This window comes from Electrophorus electricus, chromosome 14 (assembly GCF_041902795.1).
Source record: "Electrophorus electricus isolate QZ-2024a chromosome 14, ASM4190279v1, whole genome shotgun sequence".
Taxonomy (NCBI): Eukaryota; Metazoa; Chordata; class Actinopteri; order Gymnotiformes; family Gymnotidae; genus Electrophorus; species Electrophorus electricus.
Window position 1 is genome coordinate 25660350 of NC_137510.1, and position 11542 is coordinate 25671891.

The 11542-nt window shown below is 36.9% G+C and overlaps 1 protein-coding gene across 1 annotated transcript; it reads right to left on the reverse strand.

Moving 5' to 3' along the window:
- Positions 1 to 2353: 2353 nt before the first annotated feature.
- On the reverse strand, positions 2354 to 3513 carry LOC145651166 (anionic trypsin-like). The gene is made up of 3 exons (XM_081696461.1): positions 3259 to 3513; positions 3035 to 3171; positions 2354 to 2802 (listed from the first exon to the last, which is right to left on the reverse strand). The coding sequence occupies exons 1-3, from the start codon at positions 3386 to 3388 to the stop codon at positions 2653 to 2655; spliced, it is 417 nt and encodes a 138-aa protein (XP_081552587.1). The 5' UTR covers positions 3389 to 3513; the 3' UTR covers positions 2354 to 2652.
- Between the last annotated feature and the right edge of the window lie 8029 nt (positions 3514 to 11542).

Sequence of the window (11542 nt, forward strand, 5' to 3'; positions counted from 1 at the left end):
CTGTTCACTTTTCTGGTTAAACCACATTTAGAGCAAAACCACATTTCCAGCTATTCTCACTCAGGCAGGATTCAGTTTTCAGTCTCTAGACAGGTCATTGATTTATGTGTATGTTTTTATTCATTTTATAATGAATGACCACTGATCTTGCACCTATGTCGAGTAACTGGAGCTTATATGAGTTTTGCACTTCTAGTCTAGGCATCAGTATTGATCCCTGACCCTAACCCTAACCCTATTTCTACAGTATTCTAGTTCAGTGGTATCGTGAACTGTAACCTACTATACTGGCTAGGATATATTCTAAAAGTAAATGACAAAGCACTTTTGTCAGCCGCTCTGGAGCGTCTGCCAAATGCCGTAAATGTAATTACAGCAATTTTTACAGCACCCACAATTTAGTATAAATATTTTCATTTTACTATATTTTATTTATTTTTTTATTTACATTTTAATATCTCATTCTTCTTGTATTTCATTAATTTAATTGAGTCCATTGCAACGAAAACACATGGCCTATCAGCCATTTGCCCTTTTTGTGTAATTGGTTATTTTAGTTTTTGAATTTGTACAACTTTTACATTAAAATTACATTAAAATGCTATATATGCTTTATTTAGACTTACCTTCATTCATGTGGGTATTTAAAAAAGAATAGTATATGGATATGTTTTTTTTTTTTGTTGCACGGTCTCAATTGTTGAAGCCACATTTTCTTTATCTTTAAACAGACATTGTTTATTTTGTGTTATTCATATTGTTTTCCTATTTTTGCATATCACTTTGATTAGACATAGTAGTAGTGGTAGTAGCATGACAGCTAGCAGAACAATGGATTTACCATGTTAGATACTTCCAGTCACACTGGCAAAGTCTGCACAAAACAGCATAATCAATAATCCCCTGATCAATATGATCAATATGCAGGCACACATTTATGATATTTTAAACTAATTTACCATTAAATAATCCCCTTGACGAGTTCTCATGTCATGGAAAGCGTTACATTATAGACTTGAAGCACACCATTTGCACATTACTTTTGACTTGCTCCAGAGTCCATATTTGAAGTTTGTGGTTTTTCTAAAGTACACACTTCCGTGACACATTTCAGGATCTAGCAAAAATGTGCACACATTGGTTAAAGCTGAAGATGTGTTATATACTGTAGATCTGTACAAGTTTTGCACACTTTGTATTTTTGAGCAGTTTATTCCCATTCTTCATTGGCAGATCCTCTCAAGAATGGCAAGCATCTGTGAACTGCCATTTTGAGATCTCTCCACAGATGTTTGGTGGAGATTAAGTCTGGGCTTTGTATGGGCCCCTCAAGGACATTCAGAGACTTGCCCCAAAGCCACACACGTGTTTTTCTGGCTGTATGCTTCATGCTATTGTCATGTTCAAAGCTGAACTATCACCCCAGACTGAGTTTGCTCTACATTACATTTTCTTCCATGCAATTTTCTTCTTCTTTAATACATTATGGGCCCTTATAGACCAAAGTGTCTTTCAAAACTACAACCAAACAATTCAAATTGCAACAGATGAACTCTAGCTGAGTTCTCAACACATATCAAAGATAATTCATGCAAACAGGATGTACCTGATCATAATTTTAATGTTGAGTGCCACAACAAATGGTCTGCATACGTTTGTAAATAAGAGAGTTCAATTTTTGATTTTTCATTCATTTTCAAATATTTTCTCTAAAGATACTGTTTTCACTTCATCATTATACATGACTGAATGTAGACCGAAGGCAATAATATCAATTAATTAAACCCTCAACACAATAAAGTGTGCAACAAGGTGTCGAAATATATAGATAGAAAAGCAGTCAATTCTATAGTGCGCTAAACAACTTTTCAGTTTATTTGTTTCTTGTGTTTAGTCCCCTGGACTCCCAGGAAAGGGAAAGTTTTCCACTTATAGCTGATTCTACCCATGTCTTCCTTTGTCTTCATTTTGTCTTGGTTTTCACCATTTTCTAGCCTCTGTGAATAATGTTCTGAAAGTATACTTATTCAGGCACCTCTACAATAGGGCCTGGAGTTTCCAGTGAATTGATAGGTCAGCTACTGTGAGTACAAAATGGCTTTTTTGGGGTTTTATTTTATTGTAATGGTTTGTACTGAGGTCATTAATGCAATGCAGATACTTTTACAGTATATATTTATCCAGTTCACTTCAGTTCAGTTTATAGGGTACTGCTATGTTATAAAACAGCTTTATAGAAACCAATGTTGAGACCCCCTAATGGGCAAGTGAATGGCAAAAGTAGCATGAAAAAGGAGGAATATAGTTTAAAAAATATATAAGATATCAAAAGTTGAAATAAGAATTACACAAGTCTTGGCAGGTCAATTTAATGTCTCCCTTTAGTAAGCCATGGTTACCACTCCAAAAGACAAAAATAATCTCAGGGAAGCTTTGATCACATTTATGGCTTTAGACAAAAGACTCCTAATCTTTTGATGGAATAACAAAAGATTGATGGGCATTGTGAGGCCACAACTGGATTTCAGACAATGTGGGACATAAATGATAAGATGTCTGATTTCAAGGAAATGACTGGATATGAATTAGATATACAAAAAGTGTCTGATTTGACAACGCATTAAAAAAAGGCCAAATTGTCACCTTTCACTCTCAGTTGTCAGCTATGGTGGTATGGATCCAGTCAATATAGCGACAGACTTCAGTATAAACTCCAGGAGAGCCAGCATCTGCACAACCATGTCCCCAGGACACGACTCCCTGAAGCTTCTTGTTGCATACAAGGGGTCCACCTGAGTCACCCTGGAAAAAAAAAATTAAGAATAAGAAGCATAAAATTTGTTTTTTTCCTTTCTCAGAATATTATGGTAATACAAATTCGATAACTTATAGTTAATGTATTGATGTAGATGTTCTAAGTATTTGTATGATTATCTGGCAGATTTTTTTAGTAACCTTTGTGATTTTTTTTCTGATGTACAGACAATATTTAAATATTCTAATAAATATTTAATAGTGTGTTAAAATATCTTACCTGACATGAATCTTTGCCACCCTCCATAAACCCAGCACAGAACATGTTCTCAGTGATTTGGCTACCATAAGCTTCTTTGCACTGAGAGCGTGAAAGCACAGGCACATTCAAGCACTGCAGAACAGAAGCGTAGTTCACTGGAAAAGATTACACAGTGGTATACCTATGAGCTGGCAGATCTCCACTGAAAGAGCTGTTTTAAGCAATATTATTGCAATAGTCACCTCCAGAGTTGATCTGATTACCCCATCCAGACACTAGACAGTTCTCATCAGCCACAGCACACGTGGTCGCCAGGGCAATCGGCAGCACGTACTGGTTCAGAACAGCAGGTTCAATGAGCTTGATCAACATGATGTCATTGTCCTCCGTGACGCCATTGTAGTCAGGGTGAGGTATGACCTTCTCTGCCCAGATCCTCTGCTCTGTGCCTTCATCTTTGAACAAGTTGTGCTCACCCAGGTGAAGAGCAAGACGAGGAGGCCTATAAATCAAATTACTTTAAGTATTATTTATTATATATTTTTTCCATGCTGCTGTGCTGAGTGTAAGTACTTCCATTGCAATGGAAAGTACCATTTTACTATAGGAAAAAAATAGGGTGACACCTAGACTTGTATAACATATGAACTTTGATATTGGCTGAGTATAGTTGAGTATAATTTACAGGACAGACAAAATTATGTAATTAGTATAAAGTTTTTTTTTTGTTTTGTTTTTTTAAAGCAGCCAGTTTTATTTTCCCCACATTACAAATAAAAAATAGTTTAGCTACATTATTTTCTTTTTAATTTGCAAAACCAAAACATAACGGTAGCCTCACTGTGAATGGACGTAGTATTTTTTAAATTATTTTTATTATGCCTAACCTGCATACCTTTGAAGTGTTGAACATTTGAAGCAGTGTTGGAAGAGAAAAATTAATTTCTGTGATCATCTTTGATGCTGCCAATTTTTATTAACCACCCTTTATTTATGTTTCAATTAGTGAGAGAATCAGCAAGTATTATTTGAATAAAATATAACAATCAGAACACCATTAATTCAGAAATGGGTGGTTTTTTTTTTATAATATAGTGACATAACAGAAGCATCAAGAACTATTCAGTATAAAAATAGCAGTCAAAAAGATGTTATATTGAAATTAGTGTTATAGTGAAATTATCATTATACATTAACATTTAGAAAGATCAAAAATTGTATTTCCTTGTCATGTAATGTTTACATTAGTTTAGATCATCAGCTGAAAAAGGAGGGTGCTGTAAGATACTCACGGAAGGTAACAGTGGGCAGCAGACACTGCCCAACTTTTGCTGATTAAGGACGCCCCACACCACCGTTTTCCGTTGTCATACGTTAGATACACCTGCCAGGGCTGAGAATGAGGTGCACACTCACTGCCGCCGATGATCTTATCATCATCAGCTCTGCTGCATGCTATTTCATAAATATATTAGCAGGCATTAATATAAACAAATGGACTGTTCAACTTTAATATGCAAGGCCCTGCATCTAAAAATAAAATCTGCATTTGGTGCAACTCTATAACAGTCCAACATATAATATTCAGCGTTTAAATAATTAAACAATAAATGATGTTTCTTGTATCTCCAACATCCATACTTTTTCAGTTAGCGTAAGCTAAATTCTTTGTAGATAAGTTAATTTGTTAAGTTTCTTGAGCTTTTAAGACATGACCTTTTAATACATTTTATAGATTAGTGCTTTTTATTTACCAAACAGAAGTGAAGCTCACGGACACCAAATATGTATCATTCCAGTTTCTAAGTCCATTACACTGCTAGCTTCTTAATTAGGATGGAGGGTTTACTCACCCACAGCCACTACCAACAAAACAAACACAATTGTCCTCATTACAATTGAGGAGGTGAAAAGTGAACTTGAAAGATGGACTAAGGTTTATATCATCATGTGATGAGACAACACCTGGGTGTTTCCCTAAGCACAACCAGTGAAATAAAGGCAAACATTTCTAGATGGAAACTTACCAACTGTCCAAACATCTCTTATCTGATTGCCCTGTCAAACCCAGGATTCAAGATAATGCACACAGGCCACTAAATACACAGCAAAATTGGCAAACACAAAGTTACTCTATTGGAGTGAATTCATTTCATCACTTTGAAAGGTTCCACTCTCCACAGTGTTAACAATTTTTAGGGTGTTAGTGGCTGCTTTTTGTATTTTTGAATAAATGCACCACTTCTAATAACATCCCAAAAATATTAAATGCTCAGTTTTCAAAATACAACATAATATATGCTCTGTTATAACTTTCATTAGAACACAACTTATCAAAGGGTCTAAAATAGGTAAGCAGGACAACACAAGTAAGGGTCATTTATGTCAACTGACTTAGTTCCCAGTTCATGTCATGAATTTTCTTGTAAAAGAAATTATGTGCAAACTTCTATTAAATTCATGAGACCTTGCAATATCCTATATATCTACTTCATACTTTTAGTTATTAAATCTTTAAGTTTGGCACTCACTTGCAGTTCTTTGTCTGTGTAATCAAAGCATCACAATCTGCATATTTTTCACTGGAATTTGTACTGAACATCCAAGAAATCTAAGGATACTTTGCAACTTTTATGAATAATTTACAATATTCATGTAAATATTTGTTGCAGAATGTTTTCAGTAATGAATAAACAAATTATTCTGTAATAAACAAATGCATAAACATTTTTTTCCAAATGAAGAATCTTTGATTTTAAGAATGTAATATCACCACTGGTTTTCACTTTCTTGCAACCTAATTTTGTTTTTTGTACTATTAATATAGTTCACTTACATCTAGTTCACTACTTCAGATCTTGCTAAATATAGCTTCAGAGCTGAAAAACCCAATTTTTAAGAGATTTTGGTTATATAGTTTCCCAAGAAGGATTATCTAATTTCCTTGAATTTAACAGAAAATTAAGTAGGAAAATCCATGACATGAACTGGGAGGTCCAGATGTGTTGGCATGGAATGACCTATAACAGAAAATGGATCCCTTCTCTTCTCAACAAAGTATATATTTATGTGGTCATTAAAGTACCATTTGTCAACATTACAGACTAATATGAAAGCATAGTTTTCATGTATTATATTATGTCTTTTTGAACTCATGATCCAGTGTATACAAAAATAAACCTGGTACTCAGTACCATAATTTCTGACCCACTTGGTAGTTGAGACCCCTGAAGAAGTACTCTAAATGTAATGTCTGCCTAAGTATTTCCTCACCCTCCAAGCTAGTGTTGGTAGTGAACCAATAGTTCTCATAAATAAATGTCAATTAACACTGCTGCTGCTTTACTAGCTGTTGTGAGACTTATAAACATTTGCACAATATGGTGGTGCACTATACATACACCATATATAAAGGGGCAGCCTTTCTAAAATATATTGCGAACAGTGTATCATGATGATGCTTACCATCAATCACTGTTGACTATCAGTCAGAAAACAGTGACAAATATACAAGAGATTCAAATCTGATTGAAAACAATTGTAATTCTGTGTACACACAGCCCTGACAAAATCAGATTTGCATCAATTTAAGGCAAAAAAAAAGTTCACGTTAGAAGCCTCATTGTTCAATTCTGAATTTTTTTTTGCCTAGATTGGATTTGCCTATCTTGATGGTTCAAATTCATATTTGAAAGTGACCTGTAGCTGCCTGTAATGTAAATGCATCTGTCCTCTGAAATGCAAGGAATATGTACACCGATACACATTTGCATGAATCATCTGCGCAACCACAAACAAAAAGTATTAAAACCAGCAAAATGGGTGCACTAGTTGCGCAAGTATGCATCACATTTTTCTCTGGAGGATGGAAAACCGTTTCTCAGCTGTAGATTATCAAGTCGGGAAGGTGAAAAAAGTCAGACAGCTATCTCTTGCTGTTTTTGCAGCTATTGCTGGCACTGCTGCATAAAGTGATGTGTGGGTGTGGGAGAGGAGCCAGATGACTGATGGCAAAAGTGCTAAGGGCATGCATGTAGGCAAAAAGCCATATGAATACCGACTACCCTCCTCTGATCCTTCCCCGAGGAGGTCATACTCTCCTCAGTACCTGCATATACTCACCTGAACCCCGTTAATAATCAGCTATGTTATTTAAGGCTCTTTGTCACGTTGTTCTGAGCAAGGTCTTGATGGATTTCCTTAATTTCTGAGCTGTTCCAGTTCTTTGTCTTTATAATTTCTCTGGCATTTTTGACCTTTGTTCCTGTGTTTTTTGCCTGCTTACACCTGGGTGACTTCTGTTCATTATTAAACCTGCACTTGGATCCCACAATCCAAGCTATGGTGTGAAAGAAGATCTTGCTACTGCAAGGATCCAACTGGTTTGGATGACTGGTTCTCTTCTAGCTGTTTCAGGATTTGTTACACTGGGGTAGTCCATCAGTGGAATCACTTCCCAAGAGTAAGTTAAGAGTCTGGAAACTATATGCTCTACATTAACCAAAACACTACTTAGTTCAGATCTGAGATGGATAAGATCCAGTTTATCGCCCTACTGGCTGGCAAGGATAAGGAATAGGCCAGGCTTTGTGGTCCTTGGATAGTGAGGTGCTGAGTTCAGAAGTCCAGGTTTCAAAGTACATCAAGTTGGTTTCAACCACCCTACTGTCATGCAAGATCTGAATACCCAGTTAATAGAACTTAAGCAGGACAAATGCTCTGTTGCTGTGTATGCCGTGGACTTGCCCACTCTGGCTGCTGGCAGCGGCTGGAGCAAGTCAGCTCTTAACTATTTTTAGGGAAGGACCTTGGGAAGAGTTACAAGCTGAACCTTGACCAGTTTATCTAGACGGCGATCTCTCTGGATTGCTTGCTGCAAGAAAGGCGATGCTTATAAAGAAGTCCAGTTTATCTTCATACCAAACTCTTCAAGAACCTAGGCTGATGCAGCTGGGCAGAACCCACCTGACATGTGAGGAGAGGCAACGCTGCTTCTGGGAGCAGTTGTACTGCCGATGAGCTGGCCATGTGCTTGTCTGGCACTGCACACACCACGTTCCAGGTATGTTTCAGCACCAATAGATTCTGAAACTGCTGGCAACTTCACCTTTGCATTGACTACAGGGGCCTGAACTACATCTCCATTTATTACCCCCATCCACTTCCCTTAGTCCCAGTTACTTTATAACAGTTTAGAAATTCCAAGGTTTCACTTTTCAATGGCTTTCTAAAGCCACTGTATGTGCAAAAAAATCTTCACTGTCCATATTTTAAACATGGCTTTTGTGCCAGTGTATAAATCATGATGAAATTTTAAGTGTTGACAAAGTAAACAACTTGTGGCGCACCTTCCAGACAAAATGTGAAATGTTTTCAGCTAAAAGTTGGGTTGTCGCATTGCGGCTTGAAACTGCTCCTTTCCTAAAAACAGTTAAAAGGGCTGCGGCCATCAGCCAGAGTTCCTTAACACGTAGGCTCGCCACTGCAATTCCTACTTTAATATTATATGCTGTGGTTTGCAAAAAAAAAAAAAAAAAAAAAAGTATAGGAAATGTAATGTTAAATGTTAGTTCAAGGGGCGCTATCTTGAACTTACTTTCACAACCAACCCATTCAACTTAACATGAGCTGAAAACGAAACTGCTTCGATCCTGTTAAAAACCCTAGAGCTCATGATATAAAAGTATTTTTTAAATTAAATTATAAGAATATAAAATTCAGAAAATTTCTAAATGCATTAGTTCTTAAGATTTCACGCATAGGAATAATTTCTCAAATGTATAAAGCGCAATAATCCATATATCCACTTATCACCAAAAACACAAATTAAACGTGCAAACTAACTGAAGTACAGCGTATCGTAATGTAAATGTTGCTAACTTGGTTAGCTAGCTAGTTGAAAACGCAGTGGCAACTCACTATAGCTTTTTCTGCCCAATAATGCCATTGTACCAGGATACAAGTGAATGATTTATTGGTAACCGTTTATTTAGCTAGCTACATTACACTCAAATTATTTGCCACTTTTGTAATTGAAATACTCCCAAACGCTTAAACTATGAAACTCCAAATACCACTGCTCTAGGTTAAATAGCTATCGAAGCTAACCTAACGTAACTATGGTTCAGACACAATATTTAGTGGTCGACCATAAACGGCACAGCCAGAGCAAAATTAAGAAAACACATTAGCAACGTTACCCCAAAACCCAGTTGGGTTAATTAAATGTAATGCGGAGAGCCGAGTTATTTAACACTGGCAGTTGATCTGTAAATCCCAGGGTCTATTGACAACACTGAGTTAGCTACCTAGTTTACCCAGCACATTTAACATTTTTAAAACACCACCTCTATGACAAAGTGAAACCAAACAGATCCAGCGCTGGATTATCTCGGTAAATGGCTTCAACACCAGCGACCAGAACAACAAGGGTACGGTTTCAAAACTAGACTTTATTGAAGCCCATATTCACAAGGTTTGATAAATTTATACTTGTACACAGCTGACTTAGCTTTTCACTGTTTAAACACAAGTCAAATGGCAATTAGCTTAAATGTAGTCAATCATTCCTTGTTTAGATACAGAAAAAAACAAAACAAAAATACCATAACTAAAACCAGGATTTTGAATTGAACTTATTTTGGACTTTGTCCTAGTCCATGTTTAAATCCAGGCAACACCAGTCTTGCCAGTACAGCCCATATATAAATCAGATTCACACTATTTGCTTACAATATACCTCAAACTATAATAATTTGAGTCTATTTTCTCAAATACAAAAATAAGGACATTCACAATTGAGTAGAAAGAGAAAAATACTTTTAAAAACTCACTTTGCACATCATAATCTATTCAGACAGAAAACAAATGAAGTATGCACGTTAGTCACTGCCAAATCCAGTCATAGATTTCTGTAATTAATAAATGCCCCAAACAGCTGCTGATTATTATAGCCACAAAAACATCTCTTAACTAAATTATGCTGACACATAATTAGTATAAAATGGATTGCTTGCTGAGTAATGGAAATGATCAGAAAGACCAGGCTAAGATTGCCACCTCTTAACCACAAAAAAACAAAACAAACAAAAAAAACCATATAACCCAACTGGGGTCAACCCCAGACCCAAATCCCTTTTAAATCTCACCACTTGCGTGTTTCATGTAATGCATATGAAGCTCAGGTTCCTTAACAAAACACATACCACATTCAAAACATTCCCAACTGCCTTCAGTATCTTTTTCTTGCATGTCTTTTGGGTCATCTACATCCTCTATACCTGTATTTTCAAGCTTTCTGGTTGAGAGGTCAGAGGAGTCTGATGAATCAATGCTGTCAGATGAATCAGAAGAACCTTTGCTGAAGGAGGAACCACTTTCATCACTGCTTTTCTTGTCAGGTTCTTTCCCTACATGTCAATTCATCACATTAATGCCACCCATCACCAGTTTTTTCATAACTGATATTCTCCTCCTCCGTGCCAACTGAGGAGCCTTTTTGCCCAGAGAAACGTCCTCACCATCTTCAACCACCTCAAGGTGCTTCTTACGGTGGGTAATTAGGTTACTCATCTGCAAGAATGTCTTGTGGCAAAAGCCACATGAATAAGGCTGGGCTCCAGTGTGAACATTATAATGGCAATGGAGTTCAGCTGGGACCCGAAAGAACTTGAAGCAAATGTCACATCTGTGTTTCTTGTTATGACCAAGCAAGTGCTTGTCTAATGCTTCTGAACTCACAAAGCCTCTGGCACACAGCTGACACCAGAATGCCCTCTTCTCCTGCACGTCCTGGTGAGCAACAAATGTTTGTACAGAGAGGAAGGATTTGTTGCACTTATCACAGTGGAGACTAGGGGGCTTATCAGGACTGGCCCATTTGTGAGACCTCATATGAATAACCAAACTTCCTTGACGAGCAAAACATTTCCCACACTCCTTGCAAGAAAATTCCTTAAGCTTCTCTTTGCCATCAATGTGCGTCTTTTGGTGGTTTCTGAAGGACTCAAGGTAGGAGTAGACCTTTCCACAGATGGAGCACGCATACACCCTGCTGGCTGTGTTGTACACGGGCTTCTCTTTTTCTGACAGCGTAGCAACAAGGGGGTGAACTGCAAAGATTTCAGAGGGTTTAATCTGACAGTTACTGTTGAAAGACACCTCAGCTACATGGCTTTTCACTGCTTCTTTTTCATTAGTAGCCAAACTCCTTTTCTTATTAAATTCTGATCCATTGTCTTCACTGGTAATTAATCCCACAGATCTTTTTTTTGCTTTTCTTCTCTAGCGTAACCTCTTCTTCCACATGCTTATGCAGATGGACTTTGTAAGCATCCCAGCGAGTGCACTGCTGTCCACAGTCCTGGCATCTCATACTATGCTGTTTCACTGAGGAAAAGAAAAAGATGAGTTGATGTCAACAAGATTAAAAATGATATTTTGCTTCGTTTCCACTTGCCACAATAAATTATATAACATGTCCAGTATTCAGCAAATTTACACCATCACAGCTTTTTCATTCCTATG

Coding starts and splice junctions, on each gene's coding strand:
- LOC145651166 (XM_081696461.1), bottom strand. CDS start 3,388: ATGTTGATCAAGCTCATTGAACCTGCTGTTCTGAACCAGTACGTGCTG. Junction 3,172..3,258: donor TAATCAGATCAACTCTGGAG/GTGACTATTGCA, acceptor AATCTTTTCCAG/TGAACTACGCTTCTGTTCTG. Junction 2,803..3,034: donor GTGGCAAAGATTCATGTCAG/GTAAGATATTTT, acceptor TTTTTTTTCCAG/GGTGACTCAGGTGGACCCCT.